The sequence below is a fragment of the Lutjanus erythropterus genome, chromosome 18 (assembly GCF_056507025.1).
Source record: "Lutjanus erythropterus isolate fLutEry1 chromosome 18, fLutEry1.hap2, whole genome shotgun sequence".
NCBI classification, from domain to species: Eukaryota; Metazoa; Chordata; class Actinopteri; order Lutjaniformes; family Lutjanidae; genus Lutjanus; species Lutjanus erythropterus.
In genome coordinates, this window is record NC_139334.1 from 32480104 (window position 1) to 32499192 (window position 19089).

At 39.5% G+C, this 19089-nt stretch overlaps 1 protein-coding gene across 1 annotated transcript in view; it reads right to left on the reverse strand.

Annotated features, from left to right (window-relative positions):
- Positions 1–252: 252 nt before the first annotated feature.
- Positions 253–19089, reverse strand: part of eipr1 (EARP complex and GARP complex interacting protein 1) — an 88782-nt gene continuing 69945 nt past the window's right edge. Inside the window, exons 7-9 of the mRNA XM_084743066.1 lie at positions 15944–16111; positions 8262–8429; positions 253–756 (exon numbers count right to left, since the gene is read on the reverse strand). Coding sequence (XP_084599192.1) covers positions 582–756; positions 8262–8429; positions 15944–16111 — 511 coding nt within the window. The 3' untranslated portion in view covers positions 253–581. The remainder of the gene's footprint in view (positions 757–8261; positions 8430–15943; positions 16112–19089) is intronic.

The window sequence follows — 19089 nt, forward strand, 5'->3', positions numbered from 1 at the left end:
TCTCACTTATTCAGATAATGTGTCTTCACCGTTTTGTAAATAAAAAGAGGGCATGTTGGTACTGGTAGTTCAGCACCAGTAAACACCAGTAGTTTCATACAGATAATGTCAGTAACACAAATGAGAATAAATAAGATTTGGACAAAAAAAGGTCAGGAGATAAAAATGTGCATAATGACTGAAGCAGGAGATGTTTCATCTTTCATGACTTCCTTTCTCATTGCTGCTAACATGAAGGAGCACATCATGTCAAAACCTTTATCGACAAGTCATTTTTTACTTTAATTGGGACAGCCAGAAGTTTTATTGTTTACAGTTGTAAGTGGAACATGTGGACTACAGTATATTTAGATCACACACACACACACACACACACACACACAGACACACAGTCTTTACCGTTGCTGCTTTCACATGCAGTGAGTGTCCTGCACAGCACACTTACTGTGCTGAGTTATAATGGAATGTCTGTGAGCAGCTTTTTGTAACAAAGGATGTGTTTCTCTCACAATCTTACCACGCACACACGCACACACACACACACACACACACACTCAGATCACCTGTCCCTCCCCACCCTCTCAGAGCAGGATGCGGTATTTGAGGGCGCGGGGGACCCTGTTGATGACGAGGCGTCCGTCGTAGCTGAGTGAGGCGAACAGCCAGGGGTCAGCTGACGACCACTCCGCTGCGTACACGCTGTCTTCGTGCTCCTCATAGGTGGACACCACGCTGTCCTTCAGGGGCTCCTTGCTTCTGAAATCACACAAACACACACAAAAACATCATACAAAGAAGTGAGCTACAGAAAGTGGAAGGAATGCATCACATATTGCAGACTTCATGCAGGTCCGTGTGTGTCTTCACCATCAATGAATGTAAGACGTGGAGGTAGTAAATTTGATTATGTTGTGTTGCCTCTTGATTTTTACTACAAAGCCAATGTAAAATATGAAAATACAGTATGACACAACCAGCATCAAGGTGGTATCACTTAAATACTGTGGTATTTAATATTGCACAGTGTTGGAGAGTATCCAAAGAAAGAAAAAGAAAAAAGAGCTAGTTTGTACAAAGTGTCATCCAACCATGTCTGAAGGCACAAGTGTTAATAGTGCTTCTGAATGGCCCTACTTGAAGGTGGAACAAAAGTCTTACCATCACAGAGTAGAGTCAGAACAGCAAGATAATCATTCCAATTTGATTGTTGGCTGCACAAAAAGTGACAGAAGTAATTGTGGGAAAAATGTCAAAAGAGTTAAAAGAAGTTCAAATCCTGACTCCTTGTAAAAATGGGCTTGATTGTCAGGCGCAGCCTCCCCAGTTACAACACTGGGATGGTGTGTGGTCTCGGATGCTGTTCAGTCATTTGACAAGCGTAAGCATAATTCTACTTGTTTATGACGCACCCTCTCTCGTGTCAGGAATTATGTGAAAATGTGTCAGTTTTTGAAGCATATTTGCAACGGGCACAAACAATTTTCTTTTGTTTTTTTAATCGAATAATGTTTGATTTATTGCATTTTTTTCTGAAATGTAATATTTCAAAATACTTGAAGGTTCTCTGTGGAATTTTCTTACAAATTAACAATAGTCACCTTTTTCCCTGTTACTATGCCAGCTTTGTTTTTTGTTTTTTGTTGTTTTTTTTTACAGTGAACCAAATAACAGCAACTCAGTAACTCAGTAAGTAACTCATTACAAATACTCAAATTACTGTAATTAAGTAGTTTTTTGGGGTACTTGTAAATTTATGAGTAGATTGAATTAATATCCCAACCTTTCACCTGCATTTTAGTAGCCAATCAGGTGATCTGATCACAAACGGGCCAATGAAAACCAGGACATATGGAAGAAAAACAAAACAAAAATGCAGTTGCAGCACAGATTTGGAGTAAGGATGTTAATGATTAATCATTAATCGATTTATTGCCATTAAGAATTTAACCAATTAGAAATGTATTCATTGATATTTAATCAATAGTCATGGCAAAGAAAAAAAATAGAAGAAAAGAAAATTAGGGAAAAAATGTGTTTTGTATTTTATAAATTATCAATAATTAATCAGTAGCATTTTCAACTACTGCATCAGGAAATTGCACAAAATTTGCAACCCTTGTTTGGAGCGGTGACTATGACATCAACGGTCAAAAGTAACAAATACTCTGAGTAGTTTTTGAGACAAATACTTTGTACTTTTACTGAAGTATATTTCTAACACCAGTACTTTTACTTGTAATTGAGTAATATTTTAGCAATGTAACAGTACTTGTACTTGAGTACAGATTTTCAGTACTCTTTCCACCACTGCTGAATAACACCAGCACAATCCTGCCCCAGTGTGTGACTCTAGTTGGGCTGCAACTAACAATTATTTTTTTTTATTCGATTAACGTGTTGATTATTTCCTCAATTAATTGATTAGCTGTTTGGTCCATAAAGTGGTAAAAAAAAAATCACTGTCTCCCAAAGCCCAAGACAGTGGACCCTCCTGTAAAAACACTGCTCCAGAGCACTACTAGTGGTCAACAACTCCGCACGGTACCTTTAACAGCTTGTTTAGATATAAATTTATATTTAGATGTTTTGTGGAGTGAGTAACCATTACTGAGAACATGCCTTGTCTCTCTCCCTCTGCTTGTATCGTGTATCTACTTAATGTTGTGGACAGCGCACACACCTGCTGAGGACTGGGGAATATTTACTTTGTTTATTCACCATTTCTCCTCGTCTTCAGTACACAAACAGCTGAGACACTTCTCCCTCTGCTACAACAATGTGCCGATAAATAACATTTCAGAATTATGATCTCAAATCCCAAATTTCTCCCAAACCCGCTGCTGTAAGTAGTCCTGAGGGACAACGGTGACATACATATTTGGATTTATTTTACACATTAACGGTTTGAAACAGACAGTAGCTGCTCCCTCTGGACCGCAGCCTAAAATAAAAACACTCTGAGTGCTTTGCTCGTATACATTCATTGTCGAAGACAAGAACAAGAGGGTTCATGTGAGAACACTTGACTGAGCTCTGAAATGCTGGACTTTGCCTCAAGCATAAAGAAGTGTTGTATTGCATTACACTGAAATTTACATCAATGAGTATATCAGTGTAACAAGATCTCATTCAGTAGCAACACATAGTACTGCCTTGAAAATGACCAGAAAAAGTGATTTGAGCATTCTCTACATTTCTCCATGAATGGCATATATTACACCATACTGTGACCTGAATCCAGCTGTACAGAGTGTTGAGGGTACAGGACCGTCCATAACAACTTATCAGCAAAAGTTGAATGTTACAAAGGGACAGGTATGTGGATTTGCTGAAAAAGGGGGAAGTCAGATAATAGTCAACCCAACCAGTTCTCATCCCTGGATGTCAAACACCAACACTGCTTTTTCACGCTCCTCAGCATCTCTGCCAGAAAGCCTTTTAACATGAAATGGTCACAGTTTGGTTAGGTTTAGACACCAAAACTAATTTGTTAGGTTTAGTAAAAGACCATGGCTTGGGTGAAAATAAGTGGGTTACATTATGTCATATGACATAAGTTCATGTAACTTAAAACTTAAGATAACGTTGACTTTTGGTTTCACACAAGACATGAACTCCTGCCTCCTGGGTGGATGTCCCCGTTTGTTTGACTCATCCAACAACCCTGCCTCTACATCGACCTCCTCACTCTTTAGCCTGCATTACCAAACGCAGTTGGGTTTATTAGGGTTGGGAGATTGGATGAATATATCGCCTATCAATGATGAGCTGACGGGACTATCGCTGGTCACTTTTTTGGGCAGATTTTTGGGCGATATTTGTCATTTTATTTTGCTAATGTAATGGTCTGCAGAGTCATGGTTGCTGCTCTGCACTGCACTCTCATCTAGCAGCACAGTACACACCCACTCGCCGGACCGGGAGTGCACTGAGCTGGGTGAGGAGTGAGAGATAAACAGCCTGCAGAATAAGACTCTTTGAATGAATTGAATTTTCCAAGAATTTAACGAGCAAATTAAGCTCGTCTCAGTTCAGTAAAAGAGAGAAACTTGAATTTAGAAGGAGTATGGTTGGATTTCTCCGTTAAAAAAGGAAAATAGGTGCTAGAATATTTAATTTCTTGACACTTTGTAGGTTTATTTCGTAAGTTATTGGACATGGTGAATGTACGCAGTGTGTATAACGTAGTGAATTAACTGCTTGCGCACACCAGCTGAGACCCGAGAAGACGGTAGGAAGGGACGAAGATATTGCCAGTTGCGGATTGATGGCCTGACAATGGTCGTTTGGAAAATTTTACAATATCGCCCAAATCTAGTGTCTATATCTGAAGACAGACATGAAGAAACTGGGCAGTATTTTTCCCCTCTCTCTCTCCTTCTTAATGAGGGTAAACAAAAATCACACTGCTTTCTGGTTACAACTCTTCAATTTCCTTTAAAATTCTTCTGCGATATAGAAAGACATGGCAGGTAGTAGCAGTGCTGCAACAACAACACTGTCTGTATGGACACAGTCGCAGTAGTTTAGCTAAGTATCTGTCACATACAGGTAGAGGTAGGCAGTGTGTCTCAGACGTGAGGGGTACGAGGGATGTGACAAAATGAACAGACTGGTCAACCACTTCCTTAGAAGCAGTTCCCACAAGTAGTCACCAAGTTAAACGAGCGACATGTTGAGAAAGAACCTGCCATGACTGTCATAAGAACATTAAATGAGGGAATATCTTTTGGAAGAACGCTGTTCATACGTCTAGGTATGTCCAACAGATACCTAGAAATTCTACAGGACATGGGGCACTGAAGCTTTTCTGCAAGTGTTTTTTTCTTAAGACTTATCACCCATCTGTCTCTTCCAAGAACAAAAATCCTGGTCTCCGCTGCCTGGTTATTTCAAAAGTAATCATCTTCTGCAAACTTCATTGAACTGACAAATTTTAAAATAAAGTCAGAAAACAGTCCAACCACTGGAGGAGTTCGATACGTAGTGTCCAGGTACTGTGGAGTGGACACGTACTGTACGTATAAGAGGGGTCAATAAGTATAGTGGAGGGGTTAAAACTAAAGCTGAGTGCTGGTGATTAGGAAGAAGAGTTGATAATTATGGATGAGAGTCAGTCATTGAGAGTAAGAGCCGGTAGTTATGGATGAGAGGGGGAACGGGACCATAATGGATGGAGGACAGTGGTAGATTTGAAAAGCACTGAATGCTAACCATCACAGAGGAAATACCCGCTGCTCTAAAAGTGAGTCTAAATGCTATAGAGAAAAACTCCTGAAGTGTTTTGACAGTAACATATTTTTAATGTTTTACCTCTCCACTTTTTATCATTCTGAGTGTCAAAATATGTGAAAGTGAAGGTTCAGGCAGTCAGCTTTAATCTTCGGAGGACTAATATCAGTTCAAAACCCACAACACGTTTTAGTGTCTCACAGTTTGTTTCATTAGGATCCTTGGAACAGTCCAGAAATGTACAAGATAAAAAAAACTCATCAGATATGATGTGATGAAGGCTGACTGTCTGTGCCTCAACACAGCGCCATCATTCCACATCTGGATTATAATACAGAATCAAAACTAAGGAAGAGATATGACTGTCCAAATACTTTTAAGATGATTACAGTCACTCATAGATAATAAGGTAAAAGCAGATTTCAGAGTAAGAAAAAGAAGTCTAATCTTGAAAATGAATGGGAGTGGAGCATCCAAAAGTATTAAATCACACTCCAGGTGGGCCAGTGAAGGATGGTTTATACATACTTATAAACATCAACAACTGGCTGTGGAGATCATACTTTACCACTCAATTTCAAATTACTTTCCTCTTGTTTATCCAGTATTCTGAAACAAAAACCACGATACTCACCTGTGAGCTCCTCAAGATGTTGTGGACAGTTAAAACCTTAAAGGGGATCTTTTATGCTCATTTCCAGCTCAACATTTATCATTCTGGGACTCCACTAGAGCAGCTTTGCATAATTCACAGTTCAAAAACATCCTTATTTATTTTACGCTGGCCCTTCATGTGGCCTCTCAGTTCATCCTCTGTCTGAAACAAGCTTCAGCTCCTGTGTCTGAAAATAGGTCCACAGTGAAACATCGTGATGGACGATGATACCTTTGAGGGGTCTAAAAGGGTCTTCGTCTCCGCACCACATGTCCATAACTTAGTTGTATTCAAAAAGAAAATAAATAAACAAACACAACATGAAGACACAGCGCAATGAGCAGCAGCTACAGCTTCTTTTTTTTCTCACCCACGTGCCAAAAATGGAACTTGGCAACAACTCTATGGCAACTATAAAGGGATATACTACCTCAAATACAGAAAGCTTTTAAATCATGATGTTGCGATGGTAGAGGGCTCTGTCATCGATGACTGTCAGCTATTGCCATACGCAATGGCATTATCTATCAACACAATCCTATTTGAAAAGCCCACTTTCTTCTGATTTTCTTCTTTACTGAAAGGCACCACCCACTGCTTGCGAAGACCACCTCATCCTCTTGCTGGTGTGCTACAGCATACAGCTAAGCTACAGTTATATTGGGCAGTGAATATGATGCAGCCAGGTTTCAATGATTACTGTACAACAGAACTAACTTTAGTCACTGATTCTTGTTTTATGGAGAAATTAACTCGATCGTGACAGTGTGGCTAACGTTAGCAGTGCTAGCAGCAGCAGCAGCAGCTCTGCTTGCAGGCTTATGTCCGTGTATGTGCTAAATGTGGGAACGTTTCTCCAGTCGAGTGAATATATATCAGCTTATTCTGTCGCAGTCTACATTCATCTGTTCGACTTTGCTGATATAAACATCTGTGGTTGCCAGGGCGATCAGGGCATACACGCTGGGCGAAAGGGGCTGCCATCTGACAGTGCCGCAGCCCCGACTAGTGGCGAGCGGCTGCATAAAATCTTAGAGGCAACTGATAACTGGCATCGTGCATGAATGAAACATTGATAAATATTTTAAAGGACTAGTATTTCTGGTGCTGACTAGCGTGGGTGGGGACATTTAATTGTATAGCCAACTAAACATGCGCATTCCTAAATAGGACCGCACTAACTGCATGGCTAGCTGTCTAATGGCAGCTAAGTTACAGTTAGCAGCGGTTAAGAGGTACTTTTACAACAAGAAAAGCTATCTGTCCATCATGAAACTCATCAAGAGCTGGAGGACATCAGAGGAAAAACTAGAAAATATTTTCTCTATGAAATATGAATCAGATCAGAGTCCTTCATGGATTCCATTGGCATGCAGTGCCTGATAGCCAACAAAGAAATCTGCACGTCAGCCTGATGTGTAAGGCAGAAAAAAACTGTTGCTCACAGGGATTACTTTTATGTATGTTTACCTCATCATATGAAATGTTGGCCACATTTCAATATGACAACATTGTAAATATACATATATATGACAGAGAAGAAGGAAAGGGATCATTTTACACTCTTACAGTGGCAGGACATTAACCTCCTACCATTCCCACAGGTCTTTGCTTCTGACCATGACCACTGCCAGGAAATGTACTTATTCCTCATGTGTGCTTGCACCTCATACATTGTGAGTGTGAATGATTGGTCTGAGAACCTTCAGAGACATTTTCTGGCTCCAGCTTTTCAAATGGGATAATCCGCTACTTTTATTTACCTTACGCCACTGTAAATTAAACATCGCTGGGTTTCAAACTGTTGGTAAGACAAAACAAGCATTCTGAAGACATCACCTCGGGCATTTTTCGCTACGTTTTGACATTTTACAAACTCAAAAATTAATTGGCTCATTAAAAAAAAATAATCACAGACAAATCGATAATGAAAAAATCACTAACAGTCCAACAGATATCTCATGATCTAACAGACAGACTGAATAACATTTTTTATAGGGGATGCAAAAGATTTTCCTGTCAGAGCCACCTGCATTAGCAGTCAGATCTGCTTTCCTCAAGATTCTATGAGGCTTACAAATATTGCAGATAATTTGGTATTGAGCTCTTTAAAGTGATTATCTTTAAACATATTGCTTTGGTCATGGGATGGCCTACACATTATTAGTAACTAGATGACACTCAGCTCAATACCTAATTTATCTATTTATTCCAAATATCTTAAAAGTAAGTTGCATCACTTTATGTGTGCCAAAGATTTGTCCCAGCTAATACTGTGATTTATTCTACCACTATCACTGGAAAAAAGGCAATTACCACTGACTTTGACTACTAGAAGCATTTCCTTTTTCTCACTAGCCCCAGTTGCTCTTACTTGTCCTCCTGGTGGTTGTCCTCCCCCTCACTGAGCTCCTCATCATCCACCAAGTGTCCAAACGGCTCTGAGGAGATGGAGACCATATTGGAGAGGATGAGGCGGCTGTCACTGCTGGCCGTCAACACCAGCTGGTCGTGGCTGTGGTTGTAGCGGACGCTCCACACCCTGGGACCGCAAGAAAAATAAAACGGGCATTATCAGATATGCCTTCAGCATTTTTAGTTCAGTGACGTAGGGGAAGTGCGGGATATTTTATAGTCATGCGTGGACGCATTAAAGCAGGGGTTCCCAAACTGTTTATGTCAAGAACCCCCACATTAGATGCACATTAGACCACAGACCACCACTCTGAAAGGATTTTGTCTTAAAAAATCACCTCTGAGTATTTTTTAAATTTATAGCTCTGAAGATAATTAAGTCTTCAGAGTTAATGAACGGTTGGACTAGGATGACTATAAATTACGTTCAATCAATACGGCTGACCTTATTTCTTCCCTTGTGTTTCAACTTAAAAAAAATGTACTAAAAGTAAAAATATTCTATTCCTCCTTCAGCAATGTGTTGGGTAGAAAACAGAGGCCTTGTAAGTGAGTCACATGGTCACCATGGAAATACTCCTGTTCCTCCTCAAAGAGGAACTTGAAAATGTCTCAATAGCAAAATATCAACTGTGATATTACATGTTTATTTATTTTATTATTTTTATTTAATTTTATGAAAGGACGACTGAATGCTGCACTATTTTTGTTTTGCATTTGTACATAGATAATTCAAGCGTTCATTGCCAGAGAGCAAAAGCACTTTAAGTTAAAGGCAAAAATGTTGTAGATATCAGATTAATTGCTTAATAAAGGACATTTTTTCAGGTAGTGATTTTTTTTCTTTGCTTTTCAATATTGCCTCTTATCTTGGGGTCATTGTTCTGTACATTTTTGGGATCATTATGTGCCGTCAAACAGGCCAACCTCTCTCTGTCATGGTTTCCATTTTATTTAATAAAATAGCCAGTCACAATCTGTAACACAATTCTATGCTTATTCTAGCTATAAAAAATATAAATACATTGTTAAAAAATGATTTATAAATGAAGAATTTCTTATTTTCTTTGTTATTTTTGTCATACAGATAAACAATGATGATTTTTGGGTAATATGTACAGTATACTGATGTTAACCAATGTCAAGTCTCAGTTTGATCATGTGACAATATGATATACCAGGGGTCTACAACCAGAGCAATCGGGAGCCACATGTGGCTTTTTTGCCTCTCTGCTCAGGCGCGCTTCCTAGAGTTACAATACATTGTTTGAGGTGCTCTTTGGATAGGGACACTACTCAAGTCATGGCATGGTCATGTTAGACCTTAAAATCTTAAGTCCTAAGGTCTAACATGACACTACCATGACAATAAAGGCATTTTAATTGTTTTAAAAGAGAGTGCCTTGGAATATTTTTGTGACTTTTGAGTAGAACTGTGTAACCAAGTTAAAAAAAATGTTTTAATATTTCATTAACTAAAATGTGCTTCAAAGCCTGCATCTCAGAGCCTTCACAGACTAACAAAGGATGCCAAATCCCAAACAAGGTGAGGTCTCGAAGAAAAATATAAAAAAATGTAGCTCCAGACAGATTTTTCACATACATCACAATATCGTTGACTGATTTAGTAATATTGTAGGGATGATTATTTGTGCTTTCACAAACTATTAACACAATGAGATTTTTGATAAGTAAATAATCATCAGTATAATATTGATATATTGCCTAGCCCCACTTTGTGCCACCGCAACCTATTTGTAGTCCCCTGTTGGTCCCCAACCTGCTCTGCATTAAAGACTCTACAGTCATATATGTATCTTCTGCTCCATGTGGGTGAAGAAACCAGCAGTAACCAAACACAGTGATATCACTATAGTGGGTGTGTAGAAGGAGTGAACTCGTACATATATGCTGTGTATATGTCGTATAGGCAGACCCCACACACAGACACACACACACAGAGTCATGCAGAGAAGCTGCCTGTCTCTATCTCTCTTTCACACACACATGCTCACACAAATGATGCAGAAAATGCAGCATTCTCACAGTGGGATTCACAGCTAAATATTCCTATCTGCGTGTGTGTCTGTGTGTATTCAGGTGCCAATAATGGGAATCTGGTGCTTTGCCGTCTATATTTGAGCTTAGTTCACATGACTTGATGATCATTATCATAAAGTCCATGATGCTGGATTTACAGTATTGGCTGCTCAGTTTCACTTCTTTGTCAATTCAATTCTTCACCTCTCCTCCTTTCCTTCTCTCCATTTCTGTCCCTCTCTTTCTATTTCTCAGATTATCAATGCTGTTTCCCTCTCTTGCTCTTTTTCATCCCCTTTCTCTCTCTCTCCTTGTGTTCGTCTGCGTCTCTCTCCCTCTGTGAGCCCGGGGCACAGCTCAGAGTGCGGTCCCAGTTCCCTCACAGGGAGGGATTGAGGGATAACCGAGGCTGTTGACAGGAAATCAGCCTCGGCCACGCTGTTCCCCGCGCTCCCCTAATCCGCTTCCCTTCTAAAAAATAGTCCCTAATACCCCCAGCAGCCCCGAGGCCATATCCTGGCTGCGCTCTGAAAAATGAGCACACACAACAAAGACACACACACACACACACACACACACTGAGGGAAACACCCACACATGCATGCGTCACACTGAAGATGAGACACGCAGGACAAACACAGACATATGCATATGCATTATACAAATGCTTGAACACACACACATTTTAGTAGCCACACATAGAGATAAAAAGAGAGCCCTTGCAAAAACACAGATTAGACGCTGGTGCATACACACACACTCACGCATACACGCACACACACTTATCTGGTATCTGAAGAGATCCCATCTGCAGCTATCTACAGTTATGGATATGTTTGCCAAGTCTATCTTTCTTTTGGAGATAACGCCCGCTCCAGCGTGTGTGTGCACGTGCACAAAGGTGTACGCGTCTGCATATGCTTGTGTGTGTGTGTGTGTGCCTGTGTGTGTGTCTGCCTTTATCAGGTGAGGATTGGTGTGCTGCAGCAGTAGCCCAGTTTGGCTTGTAGACACACTGATCATCTATTCAGCTCACACAGGAGAGTGTCTCCCATGCGCACACACACACACACACACACACACACACACACACACACACACACACACACACACACACACACACACACACTCCTGCAGCACACTATGTTCAGCTCTTAGCAGTGCCTGAAGCTTCACAGAAGACAACCCTGAGCAGGACTGGGCTGCGTCTGACCCACAGTGAGTCAATCCTTACTGACAAAACGAGTAGCTGCCTATTTAATTAGTAATTAGTGTATTACTGCCTTTTATTGCACCAGCAGTAGTTAGGGCATTTCATTAGTTAGGAGATAAAGCCATTAATAAAACCAGAAACCAATCAACAGTGGAGCGCAGGAGTTATCATCATGTTTATCATTATTGTTAGTGAGTTTTCCTGAATGTGCCTGAATCACACTCTAATGCTGTGTAAAAACCTTTGTCCCATTACGCAAATACAGAATAATTATATTAGACGCAGGAAACACTCGCTCACATTCACACACAAGTTGTAAAATTTAATGAAATGATAAATTACTTTTCACCTACTTTGGTAATATTTCTTGGCATTTACAATCATGTCATAAACTGTAGGCTAAAATGTTATACCCCCAACACAAGTTCGGGGAGCTGTGGGGGAAACTTTGGGGTGTCAAAGAGTACTCGGTGCTATAAAAGAAGGGAAGTGTCTCTTTAAAGAAATAACTAGTTGAGAAATGTTGATTTCCTGGTAGACTTATAGGAAAATCTCTGAATTCTATTTCCTCCAATTCTATCATCAAATAAGACTCCTGCTGACTCATTAGCCGCTTGGTACCCCCAAATCATATTTACATTTTATTTGCCCAGAATTCGAGACATCTGACTCTCAGATTATTGCTTCCATCCCAATACACTGGAGGTGAATGGACTTGACTTGAAGGGACATTGTATCGTGATATGAGACTAGATATCAAGATATCATCAAATACTTCACTATCATGATAAGTATTTCAGGTATATTGCCCAGGCCCAAAAGGCTCCCTACACATGATGATGTGCTGGCTGTTCCATTGTCTTCCTATGGAGAGAGCAATGGCGCCCACCTAAGCAGCGCTGCTGCCCTTTGTGTGGCGCATCGCTTGGATTTGCCAAAAACCGTTCAATCAGTGAGATAACAGCTGTATGTGACGATGTAGCCAGAGGCAACCGCAGATGTATGTCATATTTGATATGTATGTCATATTTTGTCAGTGTTCTTAATTGTTGATTTCAGTCGTTGTTGTCTCAGTGTTTATTGTGGTTGTTTGTCTGTGTTCAGTCACTGTAGTTTTAAGTGATGTTTGCAGTGGCTGTTGGTATTCTGTCATTGTTGTTTCAATTGCTGTTTAGTGGCTGTTATCTATCTCAATTATGTTTATAGTTGTTTGTTTTCAGTCACTTTTGTTTTTATTACAGTTTGTAGTGGTTGTTTGTCTATGTCTGTTTTATTGCTGGTTTCCATGTCTGTTTCAGAGTGTTGTATATTGCGTTTTAACCCCTAAAAGCCAAATCTGGGACAAGATGGTTGAGTTTTGAAAAGAACCCCTGACCCGCAAAAGATCTCACAGGAGTGATCATTTTGACGTTTGTACAAGCAACGGCAGGAACAGAAAATCTCGCAGTGAGGGTTTTGCAGATCAAGGGTGCCTTTCTAGACACAACGGAAGAAAAGTGTTTCAGAGTTCCCAAAAGCCTATAACACAACATTAAGAACATACCACAATCTCTCCAGTAAATGTAACGCATAGAGAAATGTCAACAGTCAGATTGGACTGTGAGATCTGTGATATACTTTATGAAATTAGGTAAATCCAGTGCTAAAGTTAGCCATTAGTATTAGAGGCAGACAGGACGTATGACACTGCTCCCTTCAGTATTTTGGCATAACATTTAATTATAATGGCCATTCAAAGTGAGCAATTTGACCTGCTGACAGCATCAGTTCTCTTCAAAAGGCACGTGGTTCCCATAATCTTCAATAAACTGTCTCATTCAAAATTGTTACAAGATCTGTTGCAAAGCAAATGCAGCCAAATGTATTGTAACAGGGCAAAAGGTCCAGTGTGTAAGATTAACAGGGAAAGGTCAACTTTATTTATTCATGGGAAATTATTGGCAGAATATTGGAGACAATTAAATTGATATAATGGGATATAATATTCATTAGTATGTTTTCATCCTACACACTGTTCTCTAAAGAGTGTTGCTCAAAAAATATTGCACGATATTTTCTAAATGAACATGATATACTTTTATAAGGCATTCAATTTCCGGTTAAATTACAACACAAGTACATAGATCTTCAGCGGTGGCACTTCAGCATAGTTACGACACGCTGGCTAAGGTGGATTTTGTTTTAAAAAATATTTGCTGCTTAAACCTGTGAGAAGAACAAAACTGCCTAAATTTGGACATTTATGTCACTAAATTTCAAGGCTGTGTACTTCATGTTTAGGAGATCAAGTTAATGACTATTACGAGTTTAATGTGTTATTTTTGCCCAGAGTTTGATTTCAGCTACCAGAAAAGTTTTGCTGTCCACTTAATTTATTTCTGTTTCTACATGTGTAATTGTGCCAAGACATATGTCTCCTTGAAAGGCAATTGTGGACTAAAGACTGCATAGCTGTAAACAAAATTCCATTTATCTTCATTGTGTTGGCTTGGTGGCGGATATAGACATCTTCAAAACCTGTGGAACTAAAGCAAGAGACAACATGGTGTGAGTGAGAATATATGGGTTTTTAAAAGTTGGGTGAACTGACCCTAAAAAGAAGGATTTGGACTTCCTGGACATCTATCACTTTGGAAAAACCATTGATCTTGAAAGGTGAACTTGTGCTGCAGTGGTGGGTGAAACTAAAAAGTCCAATCAATACAGTCATCACAAGTTTTTTTTTAAACAAACCTGCCTTTTTACTCATTCTGGCAAATAGCTGCTCTGTCAATAGCGGATTGTCATTGTGCTGTGTCCCAAATGTCCCAGAGAGAAAAATGCCTTAAATTACAGAAGCAAGATTCTCTCAAAATGCCATTTAATTGTCTTCAAGCAACCTATTCTTTTCAATTTGCGTACAAATAACACAACTTCAGGCTTTGAAATTGGATGCAGTGCAAACGCCTGAGGCCAATTTTGCATGTAGGTGATGCACCGATCCTTCCCATTTAAAAAAAAAAAAAAAAAACGTCAGGTGACGTATAAAGAATGAGAATGTCCACACACAGAGAAGGTGAGGTTGAAGGATGGATCAAACAAACACAGGACTTTCACACAGGAGGTCAGGGTACACTTCTAGTGTGAAACAAAAACGTTTTTAATGTTATTTAAAGCTTATGAAATTGGAATTAGTAAAAATGCATACATGATATCAAAGTCTAGTTTCTCATTAAGCATAAACATCTGAATGAAAATCCACGCTCATAACTATTAGAAAATCTGGCTAAAAAACTGTTTATTTCATTTTTCAAGTGTGTGTGGGCGTGTCAGCTCACGTTTGATTGACAGCTGCCTCAGGAGACTCAACACGGAAGCTAAATGTGCTGTGTGTGGAGCCATATCAACAAAGAACCACCTAAAGAAAAAAAAACAATATTGGTTTACGTGTACACTATATTTAGAACATGTTTGTTGCTTTACTTTGCTGTCAGGCAGGTTTTAAAACAGGAAACTGAAGCCAGGTTTGTGTTTGTTAATTAGTTTGCATTATTGCTTGACTTCAGTGTCACTTCAGTATTTTAAATCGTTTGTTGCGGTCCAAACTAATGTTACTTGCTGCGGATTGAGGCAGTGTTCTGCGAGGGAAAATACCATTTTGACATTTTCAATAGAGTTTTGTGGCTGTGGAGAGAGCAGAAGACAGATTCAGTTCACCATCGGTAAAGGATATCTAAAGCAGGGAAAATGTTCTAAAAGAAAAAAGCAATTTTTGTACTAAATCTCCAAACACAAAAGATGAAGACTGTTGTGGATTTGGGTTTACATAGGCTTTAAAATTTTAAATAACATATCGTGTAACTTACCTCAACCTAACCAAGTAGGTTTGTGACTTAATTCTAACCAAATTGCAGACATTTCGCAACATTAACAATGTTTTTATTTTTGTTACTAAGACAACAAGGCTCACCTAACTAGGAATCTCTCCACAAAAGTTAATGGGAGGGATTTGGCGTATCACCTGCACACAAAACTGGATTTATTGTCGTTTATATGTAGATTGAAGAGACCTGGTTGCTTCAAATAATATTGACCATTGGCACAGAATATCAATTATCAAAAAGCTCACTGACCGACAGTGGCCTTCAAAAACTTGTACTGGCCAAAGACTAATAGCTCCTAGTTCAACAATGTCATACTTCATTAATCCATGTCTTAAAATGATCTGTTTGCCACCTAGGCATGAGAGGATGACAGCAGGTTCTGCTTTCGTGTGGCACTCAGGGACACTCGAGCAGGGCGGATACCTGCTAACATGTGAACTTGAACTCAGGTCATCTAGTTCAAGGACCCACTTCACAAGCCACCCCTGTCTGACCCTCTCAGGACCCCCGCACCAATCAACCCACCAGTGCGAGTGCTCCTCCAGGGTCTTGACGGGCTCCTGCACATTGCGGACGTCCCAAAACTTGACCTTGCAGTCGTCTCCGCAGCTGGCCAGGTAGTACTGTCGGTTGGGGTTGAAGTCCAGGTCACGCACCAGCTGGCCGTGAGCGTTCTCTATACAGTAGATCTGACTGGAGAGGAGAGGGAGAGAGAGACGGAGGGAGGAGAAGAGAGAGGTGATTAGAAAGAGGGGAGGAGACGGGAGGCATGGAAAGGAAGACAGATGAGAGGAGAGGCAGATAGAGAAGAATTAGGATGGAGGGATCAGGATGAGAGGAAACAGTCGGGGAGAGAAATGATAAGAGACAGGTATGGAAGAGAGGGAGAGGAGAAAGAGGAGAGAGGGGGATATGACAGAACAACAAAAGGAGATATGAGAGAGAGGGAGAGGCTGATTCACAGGGTCCACACAAGCGAGAACATTCCCAGGCTAAATCAAAGCCTCCTCTGTGTCTGTGTCTGTCAGCGAAGGCCAGGCTCAATAAAGAAGCCGACAGCGGCGGTGGTAAATTATAAAGGCAAGCCTCATAACTGCACAGCCTTGAGTTGCTGCTAGAGTGAAGTTAACAGAATGACGTGACGGAGGAAGAGAGACGTTCTGTGCAATGTGTGCCACCTCCACCTCCTTTCATCCCCTATACATTTTCTTCGGCTCACCTTATCTTCTCTCCTTACATATATACTTAAAAAAAATACTACTGCTTCCTTTTTTTATTGGCCTCCTCCTCTGACCTTCCAACCATGGATTTTCATTATGTGTTGCAGTGGTTGCAAGAGTCAAATTCAGCTGTGGTAACGGTCATCTTCAAATTAACTTCTCTCTTACTGGGAAATATCGTTAAAGTAATAAAACAGTGGTATGAAGAAAAAAAATACCAAGTGCTGTTTTGGGTCAAGAACAACATTGATGGCAATATGAAAGAAAAAAAAGGTGGAAAAATTAGGTGCTCTTCAAGGATTGACTATGAATTAGTTATTAAAATAATTACCAACTATTTTTAAAACTGATTAATCAGTTTGAGTGATTTCAGACAAAATTCTCTGATTCCAGCATCTTAAAATTGAATATTTTTTGGCTACTTTACTCCTTTATGACAGTACGCTGAATATGTTTGGGTTGTACGTACAAGATGACATGATGATGTCATTTTGGGCTTTGGGATAATGAGATTTTCCACTATTTTATAAACCAATCTACAGATTAATATAAAATAATCTCCAGATTAATTGATGAAAATAATTATCTATCGCAACATTACTGTCCAGCTTGCTGTTAATGGATGTCCATGGTTTTTGGAGGCAGTCCCAAAATATCTGAGGCACTCTGATTATGAATATAAAAAGCCTTTATTAAAGGACCAGTGTGTAGGATTTAGTGACATCTAGTGGTGAGCTTGCACCTCATTTCACCCTCCTCTTCCAAGCATGTAGGAGAACCTATGGAGGCCACGAACCTCACACAAAACATGACAGGCCATATCTAGAACCACTGTTTGGATTGTCCGTTCTGGGCTACTGTAGAAACATGGCAGTACAACATGGTGGCCCTCTGCAGATATAAACAGCTCATTCAATGATTCTTATTTACCAGGAGATACTACAGGGTTTTCCTTGCCTTTCTAACTCAAGAGTGGGCTGCCTTTGTATTTTTGGCCGCTGCCTTTGTTGAAAATTCCCCCCCAAAATGCAGATTTTTTTATGCCAGAATTATTGTGCCTTTTATTCGCAACAGCTTTGGTGCTCTTTGACCAAGTGTATGTGTGGACGCAACCCTTGTGTGTTTATGATGAAAGCTAAGTTAGCCTAATTTTCAGAACTAAAAAAGGGCATTCGGATATCGAACCTCAGTAGACACTTTCTGACTGCAGGTAGCTGACAATCATCAGATCACAAAAAACACACATGCACATCAGTGCATATATTTTACCCAATTAATAGGTTAAAACTGCCGTGCTTGTATCCTACTCTGTGTATTTTGTTCATTCAGTCCATTAAAACATGTGTGACAGCCATCTCACAGTAATAACCTCTAAATCGTTATTGTACAAGATGCCTCCTGTTTGTCTTTGTCTCTAACTGATCAGCTGCAACAAGTGCATAAATTTCTGTCATTTCACTCAATTTACCATTTGAATAACTCAAAAACAGTTATTTTCAATACCTTTGTGCTAACTTTGTGAAAATTATATTAAACTTTTTGTTGGGTTTTAGAGCTTCTTTATATATTAATATATTTATGAAAAATCCACGATTATATTTTATATCAGCCTTTCTGCCCTTTTGTCCTTTTTGCTCTCCCATTTCATTGTCTGCCCTCAAGTTGCTCAGCAAAAAGTGAAAAAATAATTTCTTTTCTTCTTAAATACGGAGCACTCTAAAGGTGCATACCCAAACTGTGTACCGCTGTGCATGCCATACACGTTATTAAGAATTTTCAACCCTTGTCTCAAAAACTCCAGGGCAACCCTGTAATACACGAATGAAAACCTACTTCTAGATATTATATTAGTTTTCTGCCACATTCTGCCAATAAACCCCCATAAATCTTACACACTAGCCCTTTAAATTATGGATAAACCAACATATTTCAACTTGGCATATAAGGTGCAATGAGAGCAGGTGTTACATTTAAAACTCATCAACTGGTCATAAGATCAAGTCACATTGTGTGTAAATTCTGCCCCATAAACGCCATCACAGCAAAAACAAGGATAAACATGTATTATAATATCCTCACACATCTGGCAGAGAGGTGAAATGAAAAATTACAAATATTTAGAATATAAGCTAAGGACAATCTAGCAATCATAGAGTAAAGGTAAGGCGTGTAGGTAAAGAGCTCTATAAACAGCAACCCCTACAATATGAAAGTGCTCATAATAAATCAATAAATCATCTCTAAATGTTACTGAAAAGCTGTAGTCAAAGCTCATGATAAGAGCAGAGATGTTGAGATTAATACATACAAATTAAAAATAATCGGCACATTAATTGGTAATGAAAATAATCGTTCATCAGTTCCAGTATCCGTCGAACACCAAAACATCCACCTACCTTCAAATGATATATTTATAGCTTAAAATACTCATGGTGCTTTAACATCATCCAT